Source organism: Bos grunniens, chromosome 8, assembly GCF_055505025.1.
Source record: "Bos grunniens cultivar Pamir isolate PY7600 chromosome 8, Bosgru_T2T1.0, whole genome shotgun sequence".
In the NCBI taxonomy this organism is placed as follows: Eukaryota; Metazoa; Chordata; class Mammalia; order Artiodactyla; family Bovidae; genus Bos; species Bos grunniens.
Window position 1 is genome coordinate 65431370 of NC_141172.1, and position 22051 is coordinate 65453420.

Genomic DNA, 22051 nt, shown 5'->3' on the forward strand with positions numbered 1-22051 from the left:
CTGTTCCAGATCCAGATGAGAATAAAATACTGCATTTAGTTGTATATCAGCCTTGTGCTTAGTCAGTTGTGTCCAACTCTTTGTGACCTCACTGACTGTAGCCCGCCAGACTGGTCTGTCTATGGGGATTCTCCAGGCAAGAATACTGGAGTGGGTTGCTATGCCCTCCTCTAGGGGATCCTCCCAACCCAGGGATCAAACCCAGGTCTCCCGCATTGCAGGCAGGTTCTTTACTGTCTGAGTCACCAGGAAAGCCCATGTAACAGCCTAGTCATCCACAATCTGTGATAACTTCTTAAACTTTTCTTATTTTTCATGATTTTTTCAGATTTGAAGATCTCTCATTTAGTTTTTCTCTGATGTTTTCTCGTGATTAGACTTGGGCCCCAGGATTTAGTATGGTGTCTGTTCTAGCAGCATCAACAGCAGTTGGAAATGCTTAGAAATGCAATTTCTTAGCCCCACCCCAGACTTTCTGGCATTGCCATCCAGAAATCTTAGTTATATCTACCTTCTGAATAAATGTGATGCAAAGAGGAATACTTCCCTGGTGGCTCAGACGGTAAAGCATCTGCCTACAACACGGGAGACCCGGGATCAATCTCTGGGTTGGGAAGATCCTCTGGAGAAGGAAATGGCAACCCATTCCAGTACTCTTGCCTGGAAAATCCCATGGACGGAGGAGCCTGGTTGCAAAGATTCGGACACGACTGAGCAACTTCAGAATCATGGGTTTGGGGAAAACATAGTTCAGAGGTGAGTGCTTTTTTATGCACCATATCAGAGGATATATGATATCAATATAACTTACAATTGAGGATGGGCAGTACCTGCCAGTTTTCTCCACTGTGAAGTTACTCCTTTTCTCTCTCAAGTATCTGTTAGCTAGAAATCAATCACTAAATCCAGTGTATGCTCAAGGAGAGGGAAATCAAACTTCACCTCTTGTAGGCAGAAATTTATCTATTTCTTCATATATTTTTTGTAATTTTTCTGAAATTTATTTTTATGGTCAATAGGTTCTTTATATTCATATGGACTCATGGACATTTATTTTATACTTTGGCTTATAATCCAGTATTTGATTGTTTGCTTTGTTGCTCATTTTGTTAAAAGTGTCTGGTTTAATCTTTGTTTGGGCTTATAATTTATTCAGCCTGTCTGTTTTAAGTAAATGAATGTCAAGTTGCTGCGGGGTGCATGTCACTTGCTGGAGTTGCTGTTGGTTGTTTGTCCTGTAACGTCATTGTTCAGAAAGGTTTGAAAAAAGTCATTAAATTGCAGCAACATACTTTACAGCTCTCTGTATCATGGAAGTCAGTTGTAAAATGTTCATATCTGCCAGGAACACCTTTCCATGTATTCATAAAAATGTCTTAGGAAAATGTCCTGTAAAACATGATCCAAAGATTCACATGAAAATAATGGGTGTATAATTACAATATAATTTTTGGCTCTTTGGTTCTATGTGGTTTGAAGTCTTTTGATCCAGGTTGGTGACATTAAAGAAAATAAAAATAGAGAGATTATTTCTTAGTTTTCATTTCCATTCTCTCTCATTGTATAACTTCCATTTGGATCTCACTTGACATACCTATTACACCGTGAGGACCATGACTCTTGGCTTGTTTTATACCCACCATATCAATCATGCTTTCTTGCCTTACAGCAATATGTTCACTCCCTGCTTTGTCCGCACTGTAGAACACAATAAATTATCTAAAACAGAAAGCTCACATTACTCCCATAAAGCATAGAAAACAAGCAGGGGGAATGTTCATGTAACACCCCTATCAGTCAGCCCTCACAGAGAGGTACAACAGTAAATATCAGTGGTGATAAAAAAAAAAAAAAAGATTTTCAAATGGCCATAGTTCCCAGGATCTAAGAAAGAAATGCAACATGCATCTAGGACTCAAAGAGGTTTAAAGGTCAAAACAGATCAGAGGGAGTAGATCTAATACTGTATTATAGATTTGAAATTACTTGAGGAAAAATCCACTACTTTAATATACTTGACAGATGCTGAGGAAGTAGTATGTAAATGTACCATCTACGATAAAACACTATAAAAATGTATTCCTATGGGAGACCAATGACATTTAAATTGTGAAAAGCTGTTTTCATCTTCCTCTCCAGAAAACATTAATTAGAAAGAGATCCATGCCTACAGAAGGTCTTATCTAAATGAATGAGAGAATCTGTATACCACTTGAATTAGTTAAAACTTTTGGTTGCTGAGTACTCAAATTATTTGTCAGAAAACAGAAAAATTAAGTTTCTCAGTTGAATATTAGCACAACATTAAAGGATGACTCCAGAATCACTAGAACTGGTAAGGAAAGCTACAGATGTGATGTATATTAGTGGCCTTCCTATTATTAATACTTCTCCAGATTCTACTGAAATAAATAATGACTCAATAGGAGAGAAAGGGGATCTTTCTGAAATTTGCCTTAATAACTGAGGAGCAGGCACTTTCCATACTTATGCCTTCTTTCATTACAGAGATAGAGATCATGATATATGTCAAGGAAATAATCCAATGTAATATTGATTAATTTTTTACAGGAAGGGTCTGTATTTAATACTCGGGTTCTTCTCTGTGCACACTATTCTAGTGAGATTAGATTTTCTGAAAGAGCTTTCTTATTGATTTACATTAAAATATGTGCCTTAAGGATTTCGTAAGAAATGGACATTATCAGCCTAAAATAAGCACTGAGCAGGATTAGGTTTTAGAGTTTGTTAAACACAAGAAACAAAATTAGGGTTGTCAAGAAAGTGATGCAATAGAAAAACAAGTCCTTTAGGATACTGGATTATATCAGACAGAAAAGTAAAAATATCATATGACCTCATTTATATGTGGAATCTAAAAACAAATTATGCAAATGAACATATTTATGAAACAAAAACAGATTCACAGACTTAAGAGAGTAAATTAATGATTGCCAAAGGATGAGGGCGAGGAATAGTTACAGAATATAGGATGGACAGGTGCATACTGCCATATTTAAAATAGATAACCAACAAAGTCTGACTATACAGCACAGGCAACTCTGCTCAATGTTATGTAGTAGCCTGGATAGGAGGGGAGTTTGGCGGAGAATGGATACATGTATATGTGTGGCTGAGTCCCTTTGCAATCCACCTGGAACTGTTCAGTTCAGCTCAGTTCAGTAGCTCATTCATGTCCAACTCTTTGCAACGCCATTAACCGCAGCATGCTAGTGTCCATCACCAACTCCCAGAGTTTACCCAAACTCATGCCCATTAAGTCAGTGATGCCATCCAACCATCTCATCCTCTGTCATCCCCTTCTCCTCCTGCCCTCAATCTTTCCCAGCATCAGGGTCTTTTCAAATGAGTCAGCTCTTCGCATCAGGTGGCCAAAATATTGGAGCTTCAGCTTCAACATCAGTGCTTCCAATGAACACCCAGGACTGATCTTTAGGATGGACTGGTTGGATTTCCTTGCAGTCCAAGGGACTCTCAAGAGTCTTCTCCAACACCACAGTTCAAACACATCAATTCTTTGGCGCTCAGCTTTCTTTATAGTCCAACTCTCACATCCATACATGACTACTGGAAAAACCATAGCCTTCACTAGATAGACCTTTGTTGATAAAGTAATGTCTCTGGTTTTAATATGCTGTCTAGGTTGGCCACAATTTTCCTTCCAAGGAGTAAGAGTCTTTTAATTTCATGGCTGCAGTCACCTTCTTCAGTGATTCTGGAGCCCCCAAAAATAAAGGCAGCCACTGTTTCTACTGTTTCCCTATCTATTTGCCATGAAGTGATAGGACCAGATGCCATGATTTTAGTTTTCTGAATGTTGAGCTTTAAGCCAATGTTTTCACTCTCCTCTTTCACTTTCATCAAGAGGCTCTTGAGTTCTTCTTCACTTCTGCCATAAGGGTGGTGTCATCTGCATATCTGAGGTTATTGATATTTCTCCCGGCAATCTTGATTCCAGCTTGTGCTTCTTCCAGCCCAGGGTTTCTCATGATGTATTCTGCATATAAGTTAAATAAGCAAGGTGACAATATACAGCCTTGATATACTCCTTTTCCTATTTGGAACCGGTCTGTTGTTCTATGTCCAGTTCTAACTGTTGCTTCCTGACCTGCATACAGGTTTCTCAAGAGGCAGATCAGGTGGTCTGGTATTCCCATCTCTTTCAGAACTTTCCACAGTTTATTGTGATCCATACAAAGGCTTTGACATAGTCAAGAAAGCAGAAATAGATGTTTTTTTGGAACTCTCCTGCTTTTTCAATGATCTGATGGATGTTGGCAATTTTATCTCTGGTTCCTCTGCCTTTTCTAAAACCATCTTGAACATCTGGAAGTTCATGGTTCACATATTGCTGAAGCCTGGCTTGGAGAATTTTGAGCATTACTTTATTAGCATGTGAGATGAGTACAATTGCATGGTAGTTTGAGCATTCTTTGGCATTGCCTTTCTTTGGGAATTGAAATGAAAACTGACCTTTTCCAGTCCTGTGGTCACTGCTGAGTTTTCCAAATTTGCTGACATATTGAAACTGTTAGAACATTGTTAATCATCTATACTTCAATATAAAATAAAATGTCTTTGAAAAATATATTCAGTTCAGTTCAGTCGCTCAGTCGTGTCCGACTCTTTGCGACCCCATGAATCGCAGCACGCCAGGCCTCCCTGTCCATCACCAACTCCCAGAGTTCACCCAGATTCACATCCATTGAGTCAGTGATGCCATCCAGCCATCTCATCCTCTGTCGTCCCCTTCTCCTCCTGCCCCCAACTCCTCCCAGCATCAGAGTCTTTTCCAATGAGTTAACTCTTTGCATGAGGTGGCCAAAGTACTGGAGTTTCAGCTTTAGCATCATTCCTTCCAAAGAAATCCCAGGGCTGATCTCCTTCAGAATGGACTGGTAGGATCTCCTTGCAGTCCAAGGGACTCTCAAGAGTCTTCTCCAACACCACAGTTCAAAAGCATCAATTCTTCGGCGCTCATTGGATTATGCTAAATTCTTCAGTATTTTAGATGGAATCGTATCTGACCCTTCAAAAGTGTTATATAACTCTTTTTAAATACAAAGTAAATAACTTCTCAGTATGCCCACTACTTTGCTGAAATTCACATGCATTGCAATCCAGACATCAGCACTGTCTGATAGAATTATGAGATCAAAGAAACAGATAAACTAGAAGACTATGGTGGATGTCATGGCATAGCTGTTGACAAAACCAAAAACCTTGCATTTCAGGAAAAACCACAATCTCCTTCATAAACATAGATGCATAATTCATAAACAAATCATAAGCAAAATATAGCACAGTGAAGATGAAAAGATTTATGATACTAATGTAAACATACACCCTGTCTTCCAATCCAATGACAATCCATATCATTGCAATGCATAAATGAGTAAAAGTAGTGGGGTATTTCCCCAAACTTCTACTTTATTATAAGGATGAAGCTAGAAAATTCTATTTGGTGGCATAATGATAAATACATGATGATTCTTATTAGTTGTCTCTTATTTTCTCTTTAGTCCCAAGCTGCTATGCTAGGCATATTTTAATGCCCAATATCTCCTTATTGGTTTATTTGAAGGCCACCCTCATTATGCAAAGACAATCAGGTCAGAATTGGCTCAAGCTCTGTGATATAAAGAAGGACTTGGTCAAGGGACTGCATGATAGACCTATCTCTGCCACAAACTAGACATATTACCTTGAATCTGCCCCAAATGGTTCCTACTTTCCAGAAATTTGCTATCTAGGAGAAAAGCCAAACATATCCATAGATAAATCTGCTATCAAGCAAATACTAACTGGTTTGAAAGAAGTAGAATGATACATGTGGAGAAATTGAAAATCTGCAGGATTTTTGAAAATTCTCTTTTCTTAAGAGACTCAAAACTATATTCCTCTATAGTTTTGGAGGTCAGAAGTCTGAAATGAGGTTCAGTGGGATGAAGTCAAAGTGTCAGAAGGGCAGATTTTTTTCTAGAGTCTCTGAGTGGATAATCCATTTCCTTGCTGTTTTCAGCTTGAGGCTGCTGACTTCCCTTGGCCTCATCACTCCAGTCTCCACTTTCACTGCCTTCTCCCTTCTTGACTGTGATCCTCCTGCCTCTCTCTCATCAGGACCTTTACAATTACATTGAGCCCATATGGATGATGCAGGATTATCTCCCCATTTCTAGAACCTTAGTTTAATCATATCAATAATGTTCCTTCTGCCATATAATGTAACAAAGGGGCTGGGGATTAGGACATATTTGAAGGGCCACTATTCACCTGATAGGGACTTTCCTAGTGATGCAGACAGGAAAGAATCTTCTTGCAGGGCAGGAGACCCAGGTTTGATCCCTGGGTTGGGAAGATCCCCTGTAGAAGGGAATGGCAACTCACTCCAGTATTCAGACAGAAGAGCCTGGTGGGTTACAGTTCACTGGATCACAAAGAGCAGGATGTGACTGAATGACTAACACACACATTCAGCTGAAAACAGTAGTCCAGGATCAGGGTGGAGATACAAGCAGAAGTCTCTTTATTTATAGTGGAAGGAGGTCCAGAACCACTGATTTTTAGCAGGTATGAAGGTCAAGGAGTCAGTGCTTGTGTGTGATGGAAGGAATCTAAAATTCTCTTAAAGGAGGCTTTCATAGAACTATACTTTGAATCATGTTTAAGATGTTACAGTACTGTTGGAAAAATGCAGAGAGTAGGAAACCCTTTACCAAAATAGCAAAGCAGTCTTGAAATGCAGAACATCAGAAGTGGTGAACCTGCAAAATGTTTAGGTGAGAGGTGATATGCTGGGAATTTGCTAGTAAGAACACCTTGACAAAGTGCAGAGTTATGGCTTGGCTCATTGCTAACAGTAATTCTATTTTCAGACCTGCTTATGATGCTCTTTTTGTGTGTGTGTCAGAGCTCACAGATATTTAGGACACATATGAGCTATTAAACTATTAAATGGTCAGTCTTTTAAATCAAATCATGCCTGACACTTTGTTGCATAACTGTTTTTAAATTGAAAGTAAATAAAATAACTTCACAGTATGTCCACCACCTTATTTGATAGTCTTCCATATATTTCTTAATTTGTTCCTAATCGTTTGATGATGTCAATAAACTAGCAGACTTGAATTTGAGTCCCAGCCCCAGAAAAAGGCCTTTGTTTGACTTGTTAAGCATAAAGTAGTCTTATTTGTTGAGGAAGACATTAAACATGACTTTGGTGACTATGAAGAGAGTTAACTAGGCAGCAAGTTATTCTGTGATCAAAAATATGCATAAATTGGAAATAAATATGCTGTTGCTATTCAGTTACTCAGGCATGTCTTTGCAACCCCATGGACTGCAACATGCCAGCTACCTATGTTAGCTTGAGGTAATAAGAGCAACTTACAAATGACTTCTTTGGGTATAACTAAGATCATCTTTTAATCAGGTAGAAGATTATCTATATGTGTAGTATGTAAAATTTCCCAGTAACTACAAAGTTGAATATCTAAGGACTCATGTGCACCATGACTTCCCTGGTGGCTCAGACAGTAAAGCGTCTACTTTCAAGGTGGGAGATGCAGGTTCAGTCCCTGGGTCGGGAAGATCTCCTGGAGAAGGAGATGGCAACCCATTCCAGTATTCTTGCCTGGAAAATCCCATGGACAGAGTAGCCTGGTAGGCTACAGTCCATGGGGTTCCAAGAGTCGGACATGACTAAGTGACTTCACTTTCTTTCTTTCATTTGTACCAAAGGGTTCATAGAATTAATAATTTGTACTCAAGAAATGATGCTTAAGACCCCCTCTTCAGGTTTCATTATCTTGCTAAAGAGGCTTGCAGAATTCAGGAAAATAGTTATTTCCACCACTTTATTGAAGAATATGATAAAAGATGGGCTTCCCAGGACCTGCCTGCCAGTGCTGGAGACATAAGAGACACGGGTTCGATTCCTGGGTAAGGAAGATCCCCTGGAGGTGGGCACAGCAACCCCTTCCAGTACTCTTGCTTGAAGAATCCCCATGGACAGAGGAGCCTGGTGGGCTATAGCCATGGGGTCACAAAGAGTCTGACACAACTAAAGCAACTTAGCACTAGCAACAGTAGCAGTATGAAAAAAGATATATATATATATATATACATATGAACATCCTGATGAAGCGATACATAGGTTGATATCTGATAGGGTCTCAAGTTCAGGGAATTCTGTCCATTTGGACACCTGGAAACTCTCTGAATTCTATACTTTGGGGATTTTTATGGAGACTACCTCATATAGGCATGATCAGTCATTAACTCCACTTTCAGCTCTTCTTCCTTCTCAAGAGAATGGTGGAGTGGAGCTAAAAACATCAAGCCTTCATCATGGCTTGGTCTTTCTGGGGGCCAGCCCTCACCCAGGAGGTATCTAGGGGCCCACCCAAAGTCATATTATGAGAACAAAAGACACTCCTGACACCCAGAGTGATAATTAAAGGGAAATTACAAGGTTTCAGTAGCTAACTCTCAGGCACTGGTGGCAGAGATCAATATATATTTTTCACTCTCTCACAGAATCATATTAGAAGGTGCCCAAGCCTGATTTTCCAGGTCATGATGAAACTTACATCTCAGTCAAAAGTCCCCCTGCAAAGAAGCAGAAATCAGGACCCACCATGACTTCCACTGATTCCAAGTTAGGACCCTCCATGCTCCTCAGGTACCTTAATTGTTCACACTGTGGACTGTCATACCCCAGTGACAATATCATAAAGAGTGAAGAGGCTGTAATAAAAGCAACAACAGATGCCAAAGATACGTTCTTGAACATGTACATTCATGACAGTATAACCAAATACATATTTCATATATTAAGAAAAATTAACCAGGTAGTGATTAAAAAATACAATTCCCTAAGTGAATATCCAATTCCATCTGCCAAAAAGGATGTCCAATGATGTCACAAGGGATTTTACTATAAGGCTCAAAAGTGCCTTCTCTATAAGGTACAGGAAAGACTCAAAGCTCCAGGGATCTGGAAGGGGTAGGAGGGGGCAAGCAAGTGTACACTGAAAAAGAGAATATGTATAGAACACACAGGAATATGATAATAGGCTACTTAAGATGACTTTGGCCTTTCCTGGTGGCTCAGACAGTAAAGCGTCTGCCTACAATGCGGGAGACACAAGTTCGATCCCTGGGTTGGGAAGATCCCCTGGAGAAGGAAATGGCAACCCACTCCAGTATTCTTGCCTGGAAAAATCCCATGGACGGAGGAGCTTGGTTGGCTACTGTCCATGGGGTCTCAGAGAGTCGGACACGACTGAGCGACTTCACTATCGCTATCACTATCACTATAAGATGACTTTAACTCAGGCCTTGGCTCCCCAGTCCCAACATCCACTCTAAAGATTATGGCTTAAGCTCACCCAGCCCATTCTTGGCTTCAGGCTGTTCCACACATGTTTCTAAACTCTGGAAAATGGAGACTGTCTATTTTGGGCAGAGTAAAAAGCAATGTGATCAAGAAATTATACAAAAAATTTAAAGAAAATAAGAACATGTTTTGGATTTGGAAATATTGATCTGTCAAAAGTGTGTGTGCATGTGTGTGTGTGTGTGTGTGTGTGTATACAGCATGGCCCATAGATTTTTGTGAATTTTTTTCCAACTTCATTACTATAAATGCTACTAGCACAAAACATATCATTTAGAGATTCAATTACTTACCTTTTTATTATACTTAAGTTTTATAAATTTTAAATAATCACTAATTTGAATTTTTATATCAATTACTCTGAGTGAAGCTGGCAAAGGTGAATGGAAACTACAACAGATTATTTATGCAAAATTAAATATAAAATAAATGTCTATTTCTGGGTTAATGAAAGTAAAAGACTTATCATATGGGGAAAATAGTGGTAACGTGAAACAATGGGAATGAATCTAGTGGACATCATGTTAAGTGAAAGCCAGACAGAGAAAGGCATATATTTCTTCTTATCAATTATGTGCAGAATCTACAAAAGAAGTCAAACTTATAGAAAAAGAGAAGCGGTTGGCAGGGGCTGGGGTTGAGGGAAATAGGGAGAGGCGGGTAACAGGGTTTTGACCTTTTGCTATGAGACAAAGGTCTCAGGATCTAATGGTGACTAGAGTTGATAGCACTATATTGTATGACTGAAATTTGCTGAGGAAGTACAACTTCAATGTAAATATATGAGATGAAAAAAAAATGATGAGATTGTGGACAGAGGAGATTCGAAGAGTGTAAATCCTTGGAAAACAACCAAAATACTGGGAGAATTTGAGTTTCAAAAGCCATGAAATTGGTTGGTTCAAGCCAAGATCTCCAACAGATCTTAGGAAACAGGAAATATCTGGTCTCCTGGTGGGATGAATAGAAAATTGACTAATGTCTAGAAGGCCCTTGAGGGTGAAGGGGTAGAGTTGTGGTGCTGGATGGTGGGGGAGGGGCTGTGGCCTAGCCTTCTCCTCTCCTGTCCCCTCCCCCACCCACAGGAGCCCTTTGTGACAAGGCTGCAGGCTCTGTGATGCCAGGCCTGGGGCTTTAGTCCCCAAGTACAAACCCTGTGCTCAGTTACCTGAAGGCAGCAGTAGGGTTCAGGCAATGGAGTATCTTCTCTTTTCTCCAAAAAGCACTTTTGACACTTGGTTGAACTCCAGTTACACTGCCTGGACAATTGAAATCATCCTTGCCGTTCTGTGTGGACTGGGTCTCTTTTTCCTGTTCCTTCCCTGCCACCAGAATAATCCATCTTTTCCTCGTCCTAGGAAACGTGGAACTAGCAGGAAGGTAAGGAACCTTTGGCCCAGACCCACAAGCACATGATTCTCTTTTCTATTATTATGTCTACTTTTCTGAACCAACTCAAGAGACTCCTGAGATGGGAAAGAACAGGACATCTATTCTCAAGAAAGAATAGATCATCATCCCTCTAGGGACAAACTAGGCTGGACAGGGGATCAGTGAAAACTAATTGTGAATCCTAGCATGAACACTAGGATTTCTATCCAAAGGTTTCAGGTCAGTAGTTCAGGTATGGTTGGGTCTCCAGGGCAAATCCCTGACACAGTGACCAGGAGCCAAGAACTGGATACTGAGTTCATTCTCAGCCAGGAGAAGCCTGTGAATACAACCAGTTCCCCAGCTGTGAACGGGTGTCTCACACAAGGGCTGATCTGAGGACAGTGCTGAGGCCCTGAGCCTAAGAGCAGGGGCTAGAGTGGGGCCCTGGCTTGGGAAGCCAAGACCTACCTAATGGAGCTAAGATTCTCCAATACGTCTGAGAACATGCGTGTTTCTTCAGCAGAGGAACAGTGACGAATGAAATCCAGGGTGGGTCTCACATAGAAAATCCTTCTCACATCTAGGAAATATTTTCTAGGAATTAGCTCTCCCAATAATCAAAGAGGAAACCTGGAAATATATCTGCACAAATATATATAGGCGCATTTATGTATATTAATCGGGACTTCAGCACTTGGTGCTTCAACACCTGGTGTTGGAATATGACTCCCTCATTAAAATTTTCATTTACTTTAGAATACTAACACAAGGATCAATAAAACCTGTTTTCTCCCTTAGTTAACAATGTTGTTGTTGGGGTGTGTGTGTGTATCTCTGTGAATTATTGAATTAGAGTTGACCTACAATGTTGCATTAGTTTTGGATGCACAGAAAAGTGATTTATAGCTGCTTTTAGAAAAGTCAGAGGAACAAGAGACCAAATTGCCAACATCCGCTGGATCATCGAAAAAGCAAGAGAGTTCCAGAAAAACATCTATTTCTGCTTTATTGACTATGCCAAAACCTTTGACTGTGTGGATCACAAGAAACTGTGGAAAATTCTGAAACAGATGGGAATACCAGACTACCTGACCTGCCTCTTGAGAAATCTGTATGCAGGTCAGGAAGCAACAGTTAGAACTGGACATGGAACAGACTGGTTCCAAATAGGGAAAGGAGTACATCAAGGCTGTATATTGTCACCTTGCTTATTTAACTTATATGCAGAGTACATCATGAGAAACACTGGGCTGGAAGAAGCACAAGCTGGAATCAAGATTGCTGGGAGAAATATCAATAACCTCAGATATGCAGATGACACCACCCTTATGGCAGAAAGTGAAGAGGAACTAAAAAGCCTCTTGATGAAGCTGAAAGAGGAGAGTGAAAAAGTTGGCTTAAAACTCAACATTCAGAAAACTAAGATCATGGCATCTGGTCCCATCACTTCATGGGAAATAGATGGGGAAACAGTGGAAACAGTGTCAGACTTTATTTTGGGGGGCTCTAAAATCACTGCAGATGGTGACTGCAGCCATGAAATTAAAAGACTCTTACTCCTTGGAAGAAAAGTTATGATGAACCTAGATAGCATATTGAAAAGCAGAGACATTACTTTGCCAACAAAGGTCCATCTAGTCAAGGCTATGGTTTTTCCAGTGGTCTTGTATGGATGTGAGAGTTGGACTGTGAAGAAAGCTGAGTGCCAAAGAATTGATGCTTTTGACCTGTGGTGTTGGAGAAGACTCTTGAGAGTCCCTTGGACTGCAAGGAGATCCAACCGGTCCATTCTGAAGGAGATCAGCCCTGGGATTTCTTTGGAAGGAATGATGCTAAAGCTGAAACTCCAGTACTTTGGCCACCTCATGCGAAGAATTGACTCATTGGAAAAGACTCTGATGCTGGGAGGGATTGGGAGCAGGAGGAGGAGGGGACGACAGAGGATGAGATGGCTGGATGGCATCACTGACTCGATGGACGTGAGTCTGAGTAAACTCCAGGAGTTGGTGATGGACAGGGAGGCCTGGCGTGCTGCGATTCATGGGGTCACAAAGAGTCGGACACGACTGAGCGACTGAACTGAACTGAATTGTTCTTTTTCAGATATACATATATATTCTCTTTTGGATTCTTTTTCGTTATGTGTTATTACAAGATATTCGGTATAGTTCCCTGTACTATACAGTGGGTTCTTGTTGTTTGTCTATTTTGTATATGGTTCAACTACTTTGTTTTGTATTAACTTTTCAACTAGTTTTCTTTTAAATTATTCTTAATGTCTGCCACATGAAAAGAATATTCTGCATATGGTAGAAATTAAATTGACTAATTTCCAGCAAATGAAATTATGCAGGTAATTTATGATTTTTTTTTCATTTTAAACTACAGGCTGAATAAGAAAGGACAGATAATATAAATATTTATAAACCAGATACATAAAAGTGTTGCAATTCTTTTTAAAAAGGGAGAATCCTTCTTTATGCTCTTCAAAGAAGAAAAACAGAAAATATTTTTATCTGCTTTAAAAATGAGTAAAAGGAAATAAAACCATAGAGCTCTGTTAGTGAAATGAAGAAAGTCATATTATATATTGACACTGAGTGTCTGATGCTTGTCTAGAGACGGGAGACTGAGATTTGGGTCACAGGTTCTCATTTTTTTCTCTCAGCATCGAATGGATCTGAGAGAGAGAAGCAGGAGTAGGAAGAGAAGCGGAGCTTTGAAAGGTGAGTTCTGCCATTCAGCTCTGTGTGCCCCGGATGTTAGCTCCCATGCATCCAGCCCGGAGGGCCCAGAGCCTCTGGTTCTGAGGAGACCAGTGGAAGGTCTTTCCCTTGGGAAACCGAACCCCCCAGGGAGGCTTCTGGAAAGGAGAGCAGAACCCAGATACTACCCAGATTCCATGTACAGAATGAAGCTGCGAAGGGCCTGGATATAACTGTGGCCCTGCTTATAACCAGGTGCCTGTGGGTTGCATTGGACCAACAGCGCCTAGATTGGGAGGTGGGACTCCAGGTTTGACCATGGACACATTGTTTATCTTTGCACAGATTTGTCTGTGCAGTGACCCCTGCCCTGCAGAGGCAGGTGAACACTGCAGGTTGTGAAGGCAGCAAGGGGTAAAGGATACGGAAACACTTTGTAAATGAGAAACCTTTTCATGAGCTTCACCGTCACTGTGAATGATAAAGTGGCCTTGGACACTAGTGCTTGGGCTCCAATATCCCAGTGGTGGCCCCTTAAAGAGATGGTGCACTCAGCCTCCTGTAAGAACCCTAGGAAGGGGCCCCCGCTTCCTCACCGTGACCCAGTCTGCTGATTTTCAGTTTGCAGAGATTGCCTGGAAGAGCTGGAAGGGATCCGCAACCTGGTTTTACTTCTTCAGAGGTAAAGAATCTTCATCTTCTCTCCTTGGTTGCTCTTCCTCCCAAAATATCTGGTGTGACCCCAGGACTGCAGGCAGCCTGGGACTGAGCTGGGAGGGGAAGCCTTGGGAGTGGGATATGGCTAACGTCCTGGGGTGTGGGAAGCAGGAGCACTGTGAAGTCGCCATGGGGACCATGCAGGGCTGTGGCTGCAGGTGCCCACCCCTGCCTTGCCTCACATGCCCTCCTGGCCCTGGGGGTTCCTGGCTGCAGCTTGTGCCTTGTGTTCCCTGCAGCCATGTGGGAAGTCTCCTTGATAAAAAGAGTTTTCATCAGCTCTCCTGGCAAGATCCTCCTGGTGTGGGACAGGAAGCAGCTCCTGCTGGAGCCCACCAGCCTAGCATGGAGCCTTTGGAGGAGGCTGTTTCCACCATATCCCCAGCTCCTCTGACCCAGGACCCTGTGCCTTTGGCCTCCACCTTATCAGCAGAACCTCAAGACAGATCCAACTTGGAGAAAATCCCATTCAGTACTGTTGCAAAAAGCTCCCCTCCAGGTAACTCTTTTTCGGCATCTACCATCTCGGCCATGGCAAACCTTGGCCTCTTCACAAGCTACCCCATTTCTTTCCTGTCCTGCTGGTGGGACACTACCAAGGCCTTGTTCTTTCCCACCTCGTCACAGAGCAAGTCCTGGAAAGAAGACCTGTCCCCCCACCCAACAAAGGCCCCATCCTGGGGGCGCAATATAGACAAGCATGTAGAGATTGGTAGCCCCTCATTTATCAACCCTGATGTCCAAAAGCTGCTGGAGATCCTAATCACCAAGAGAGCAGAGCTGAGGATTTGTAAGGAGGGAAAAAAGGACAGGTCATTCTCAGAGCAAATGAGCCCAGACTACCATCTGAACACTTCAGGGAATATGTGGAAATCACTGGGTACTGAGCAGGACATCACAACCCCTCAATCTTTCTGGAACGTGAAAGACAAACCAGAGCAGCTACCTGAGCCACAGCAGCTTTTACATCCTGAGAGTCTGAGGGATCACATAGAGCAGAAATACAGCCAGCTCTTTTGGGGTCTCCCCTCTCTGCACAGTGAGTCCCTGGTGGCAGCTGCCCTTGTCCCTGGGAGCTCCTCTCAATCACAGGCACCCTTTGTTTTATTCAATGGAATCTCTACTGTCTTTCCAGTCTCAATTCAACCTGAAATACCTTTAAGTCTTTCCCAGGACCCACTCTTGCCCTGTGCTGGGACCCAACCCCAGCCTTTCACTCAAAACTTGACTGTGTACCAGCCCCCACCTATGGTTCAGATCCAAGGCCAGCCCTATCTCCCATCGCCTCTCCTCTTCAGACCAACTTATTCTTCACCCCAGATGAGTACCTGTGGGCTCTACTATCTTCCATTTCAGAACAACCCACTATATTTTATCCCAACTGAAACTCAAAGTCTGGAGTACCCCTTGTTGCAGAAGCAACTGAAAACTGAGATGCTTTTACCCTCTGTGAACAAGAGATCACAGGAAGTCTTTAGCCAACTCATTCCCAACTGTCCCCAGGACACTGGGGAGCCCCAGGCCCAAAGGTTAGTCCCTGGTCCTCATGGAGACTTAATCAAATCTGATCTCCAGAAGCAACATCTTCAAAAGAAGCCCATAGAAGATCAACTCAAGGGGAGCCGGCTCCGCAGCATCCACCTGTCTCTACAACTGAGTTCATCTCAGTGCCAATTCCTAGTGACTTATCAGGCCCAGGGCAAGCAAGGATCCTGGCAGCTGTCTGCTTTTAGAGGCAAAAGGAGCCAGAACACCCAGAAGACAAGGTGCAGGTGCCCTAGGAGATCCCATCGAAGGAGTCAGATGAAGTTCCAGCTAGAAACAGATTTTAGCGAGGGTCTAAGGCCGTGTCTGAAGGGTATCTCGAAAGATCCCTCCAGGTCCAGCTTCCCCAAGAAGTTTCTGCAAACGAACTCTGAGAAGGAGTCAGAAAGATACTTGCTGAGGCCCTCAAAGAGTGATTTGCTGAGGCCATCAAAGAGTGACTCCAGAGATTACTTACTCGGTGGCCCAGATAAGAAACATCTAGAAAAAGTCTTAAAAGCCCATTTAGACAAAAAGTTGAGGCAGATTGATCAGGGTTTGTTCCCTGTGACAGTGCGTCGATCCTGGCTTGCCGCCACCCATGCTTCTAAGACCCACCTTCACAAGGAAACCAGAACTCTAGCATCACTGAAGCATTGGAAACCCCGTATAAATATCTCCCATGAGCTTTCTTTCCTCAATCCAAGCATTCAACAAATGCTGGAAGCACATATCATAAGGTTTCGGGTAAGGCACAGGTGGGACACATCCAAACAGGGCTCTGAGCCTGTAAATCTCAAACCATCTGAAGCTCAACCCTCATCCCTTCCAACATCCACATTTTCCCTCTCAGCCATCTGGCAACCTGGGCCACAGTCAAAAACCAACGTTTCTAAGTTCTTGGGAAAACCTCAGCCCCGTCAGGGAAAGCAAATGATAACAAAAGCATCAGTTCCCTCCCTGGGGAGTCCCCTCCCAGCTCCCATACCTGTAAGGTGGGATATCCAGAGGGCCATGGGAAAGATTTCACCTGGTGACAGTTGTGGGCCCTCAGAGGCCCCACTGACTGGACAGAAGGGCAGGCCACCTTGTCAGATGCCTGCACCCAACTTCAAGGGTAGAACCCGGCAGAGTGGGACTGTCCTGAGGGCCAGGAAAAGCAGCCTAAACCCCAGTCTCAAAATGGAAGAGAGTTGGGGTTGGCTCTCAAAATATCCCTGCCATAATGCATTAATACTGGACATGGGCTTAAAGTCCCAATCTTCAAGGGCCAAACAGAAGGCCAAGGAGGACCCTGCCTGGGAAGTCTTCTTGGGTCCCACTGTGCCAGTCAACTCCCAAACCAGCAACATGAATCTGAGGAGATCAGATGAGCCAGTCACCAAGAAAACTCTGCCACCACCCACAAACTCAGTTGGCCAATATTCAGCGGAGCCACATTTTAAAACACAGGTGGCTAGTAAATTTGAGTTGGGAAGCAAGTTAGAATCAGAGAACCAGCTTCAAGGCCGTGCCACTGGTGACCTCCTGCAACAGTCTCACACTGATGTCCTCCTTCAAGACTATACCACTGGCATGCTCCTCCAGGACTTTGCCACCAACCTGCTCCTTCAAGACCCTCACACTGACGTGCTCCTTGCTGCAGACATCTTGGCTTCTCACAGGTCAAGTTCCCAGATGGAATATGCTAGTGGGGACACACCAGCTTCACAGGTGCCATATGACCTCAAAGTGAGTGCACAGAGCACCCAGGAACAGCAGAAATTTCAAAAACCAAAACTGAAGGACGCATTTAAGAGCCAGAGAGAGATGCTTGCTCCAACTGAAGAGTGGAGGGACTTTCAGAGTTTCCAACCAGGAGAACATGAAGAAATGAGTATCCAGAGACAACAGAAACACAGGAAACCAAAAGTGAGGGACCCATGTAAGGGCCAGTTTGCCTCAGCTGATGAAGGAGAGATTTGTGAGAAGCTCGAGCCAGAAGATAGAGAAATCATCAGCCAAGGCAAGATGTTTGCTCCAACTGAGGAGAGGAGGGATTGTAAGAGACTCCAACAAGAAGAGGATGAAGACATGAAGAGCAAGAGGGAGATGCTTGCCGTAGTTGATGAGTGGAGGAAGGCTAGGAGGCTCCAATCAAGAAGACAGCAGAAACCAAATGTTAGGGATCCTTGTAAGGGCCCATTTCCCTCAATTCAGGAGGAGGGGATCTGTGAAAACCTCGAATCAGAAGAGGATGAAGAAATAAACAGCCAAATTGAGATGTGTCCCCCAGCTGGGGAGTGGTGGGGTTTTAACAAACCCCTACCAAGAAGACTTCAAAAAACTGAAAGCCAGAGCAAGATACTCACCTCAACTGAGGCCTGTAGGGCTTTTAAGAGATTCCAACCAGGAGAGCCTGAAGAAATGAAGAGCCAGAGGGAGAGGCTTACCCCAACTGAAGAGTGGGAGAGTATTAGGAGGCTCCAACCAGGAGAACATGAAAAAGCAGAGAGTAGCCAACGACAACAGAAACCCAGGAAACCAGAAGTCAGGGGCTCATGTAAGGGCACATTTTCCTCACTTGATGAAGGGGAGATCTGTGAGTACCTTGAACCAGAAGAGAGTGAAGAAATGAACAGCCAAACCGAGGTGTGTCCCCCAGCTGGGGAGTGGAGGGGTTTTAAGAAGCCTCCACCAAAAGGACATGAAGAAACCAAAAGCAGGAGCAAGATGCTCACCTCACCTGAGGACGGCAGGGCTTTTAAGAGGCCCCTACCCAGAGAGTCTGAAGAAACTAATAGTCAGAACAAGATGCTCGTCCCAGCTGATGAGTGGAAGGCTTTTAAGCGGCCCCCACGAGAAGATCATGAAAAAACAAAAAGTCAGAGCAAGATGCTCACCTCAACTGAAGAGTTGAGGAGTATTGGGAAGCTCCAAGCAGGAGAACAAGAAATGGGGAGTAGTCGACGACAACAGAAAGAACAGAAACCCAGGAAACCAAAAGTTAGGGACCCTTGTAAGGGCCCGTTTGCCTCACTTGATGAGGGGGAGATCTGTGAGAACCTTGAACCAGAAGAGGATGAAGAAATGAACAGCCAAACCGAGGTGTGTCCCCCAGCTGAGGAGTGGAGGGGTTTTAAGAAGCCTCCACCAAAAGGACATGAAGAAACCAAAAGCAGGAGCGAGATGCTCACCTCACCTGAGGACGGCAGGGCTTTTAAGAGGCCCCTACCCAGAGAGTCTGAAGAAGTGAAGGGCCAGAGGGAGGTGATAACCCCAGCTGCGGAGTGGAAGAGTGTTAGGAGGCTCCAACCAGGAGAACATGAAAAAACATGTAGTCAACGACAACAGAAACCCAGGAAAACAAAAGCTAGGGACCCATGCAAGGGCCCGTTTGCCTCAGTTGATGAGGGCGAGATCTGTGAGAGGCCCAAACCAGAAGACGATGAAGAAATGCATAGCCAAAGCAGGATGTTGGCCCCAACTGATGAGAGGAAGGGCAATTGGAGGCCCAAATTGGGAAAGTATGAAGAAAGGAATTCAGGACGAAGGGCTTCTCATACCAGAGTGATGAGCCAGTCTCCTCAGGCGAGAGAAACAGAGTCTCTTGGGGGCAAATACCTCCAGTTCTCACCAGAAAAGGAACAACTTTTACCAGAAAGCTACTTGAAAAAAAGGATGAGGCACTTTCTGCAGTGTCTTAGCGCCAATAAAAAAGACAAACAAATAGAAGAAACCTTTCAAAAAGGCAGGCCTGCATCAGCGGCTGCTCAGTGCCAGGAACAAATCAAAGACAAATTCATTGTAGATGGCAGGATTATTGATCCTGAGATGATTGGAACAGTTGTTGGACAGGTCCTGGCAGAGAAATTGGGGTTTCAACAAGGAACCCACGCCTCAGAAGTAAATCACCACAGAGAACAGCTTCAGGCCCTAGTGGGTGGGCATTCCCACCACCACAGGACTCTCTGTTCCTCGGAACAGAGAAAAATGTTGAAAACTTCAGCACACAGTCACCAAGCCAATCCCAAGGACCACAGCCATCTTAGCAAGAGCAGGCATACCAGAGACAGGGGCGACAGGCGGACCTTCTCACCCAGGGAGCCAGAGTCCACAGTCAGACCCTGCCAGCATGGTCCAGGGGACCTGCACCATTGCTCAATATGCTGGCTTCAAAAATGTGTTTCCTCTGGTCAACAAGAGCGTGCTCCTCATGCCTCTCCTGGTAGGAAAATGTTTGTACAAGAAAAAATTCAGTACCTGCAGAGAAAACCTGTTTTTTCTCATGTTAACACATCATCTATGTGCTAAAGTCTCCTTCCTACCACAACTTTTTTTATTATTTCCCCAAAATAAATGTTTTTTTTTTTTTTTCTCATGAAAGATGGTGGCCTCCATCTGTGCCCTGATGGGGGGAAAGGAAGGGCTCAGGGTCCACTCTTGCCAGCTGCCTGCTTTGACATCCAGATGGGAGGGGGCTATGGAGAGAGGGTGACCCCAATGTGCACCCCAATTCCCTCACTGCACTTGAATGTTTCCATAATCACAGCATTACAGAAACAAGCAACAGCATTCAGGTGAACTAAACCTAAAGACTTCTCCCTTCTCAGGATCCAGCTCAGTCCTCTTCACCTCTCTCTCTACCTTGAACTTGTGGGGCTGTAGGGGAGGGATTTGCAGAGGCTGAAATTTCCCTCTGGCTCAGAAAGTGTCAGACATAAGCTCACATGTCAGAATAAGGAGGGGAGTTTGGGGGGAGTGCTGGCCCCAAGTCCAGGGTGGGAGAAACTTCATCCCCACATCTTGGTGGGATTAGATGACATCTGTCTTAGAAGCCCCTTCTCTCTCTGATGGAGCTGGGATTGAGATGGGCCAGGGCTGTCACCCTTCCTGTCTTTCTCGTGCTCTGGAGCAGATGTGAGGATGAGGACCACACTCTCAGCTCCTTCCCCGGAGGAGAGAACAGCCCTGATCATAGTACCCACCCTCGCCGGGTGAACGAGCAGGGGAGTGACTGTGTATGCAGTCACCAGGGCCAGGCTCCCAGAGTCAGGAGAGCCTCTGAGAAGGAAAGCTTCACTTCTCCACAATGTAAATAATCAGATTTCACAGGACCAGGAGCTTGGGACAGACCTGTGGTCTGTGACCTCTACCTATATGTGTAGGTAGAGGTAGGGCCCTCTACCTACACATGTGTAGGGCCCAAGGAGGCTCCCAGTGGACAGGTGGGACTTAACAGGCCCAGGGACTGTGCAGGGGTCATAGCAAGTCTCACCTTCTCTCAGCCTTGCTCATCCCAGAGCCCAGAGAGGGAAGAGACCAGCAGACAGGATGTGTCACGCAGCAGGTGGGAAGTGGCCTGTGGAGAAGGGTGCTGTCAGCTTTCGTACCCAGGCCCATCCACACAAGAAACCAGAGAGACAGGAGCAGTTCTCTAGAGTGATTCAGGGCTCTGTGTCATAGTCACTACTGAGTAGAGAGACCTGGTCCAGGAGAGGTCCCTGATCCAGGAGATTGCATCAGGTCCTAGGTCCTTACAGGCTGCCCACATGCCTATAAAGACCCCAATATGTGAGACCAGGACTGGGTTGGTGTGAGGCAGAGGGCACAGGTCTGCTTGTGCTGTGGGTTCTTCCTGGAGCCAGGTTCTGCCTGGGCCCCATCCTGCAGGGTGGGCACAGCAGTAGGGGCTCAGCCAGGATCTGAGGGAAGGACTGGGACCCAGGCCACAGAGTGGCCTTCAGAGCTCAGGAGAGAGGACACAGAGCATGGACCCTGAACTTGGCTGCGGCTGGTTCTCTTAGAGGTGCTGAGAGGTGAGTGCTGGGGGCGAGGGGAGTTGAAACCCACACTCTGTGGGGAGAAGTGATACAGAGGAACAATGACAGAAAAGCAAGAAATAAGAAGTAGCAAGTCCCTGAGCCCTTCTCCTGCCCCAAAGTGCAGAACAGACAGAAATAGAGGGCCCCCCACTTGGTGTCCCCACACAAAGACCCACACTGACCCCACATACAGACCCACACACAGAGGGACCCAGTGCCTCACCCAGACCACAGAGCCCTCACAAACAGAGACCCCACATCCACTCACAGGAGCCTGAGCAGCCAGCCAGGGACAGGCCCTCCAAGTGGATCCTAAGCCATGAAGCAAACTGAAGGTGCAGGAGGAGATCAGTACCAGTGTCCTCCAGAGAAAATTCTTTTGTATTTGTTTTCTTCTTGGATATTTTTTAATTACTACTGGAAAAAAGAGTTAGAGTTTCCCCATGAAAATGTGCAAAATCCTTCCCTTCACGGGTTTTCATTGGCTTGAGCACTGACTCACAATT

General features: G+C 44.2%; 1 protein-coding gene across 3 annotated transcripts in view; it reads left to right on the plus strand.

Moving 5' to 3' along the window:
• LOC147367284 (spermatogenesis-associated protein 31E1-like) overlaps nucleotides 1-20106 on the plus strand; it is a 40172-nt gene extending 20066 nt beyond the window's left edge. For 2 of the 3 annotated variants that reach the window (XM_086414392.1, XM_086414393.1), the window contains exons 2-4: nucleotides 13464-13521; nucleotides 14122-14182; nucleotides 14457-20106. In XM_086414392.1, the coding sequence (XP_086270518.1) occupies nucleotides 13470-13521; nucleotides 14122-14182; nucleotides 14457-20034 (5691 nt within the window). In that variant the 5' untranslated portion in view covers nucleotides 13464-13469 and the 3' untranslated portion in view covers nucleotides 20035-20106. Of the gene's footprint in view, nucleotides 1-10615; nucleotides 10802-13463; nucleotides 13522-14121; nucleotides 14183-14456 lie in introns of those variants that run through there. The other variant, XM_086414394.1, reaches the window with a different exon arrangement.
• Nucleotides 20107-22051: the final 1945 nt, after the last annotated feature.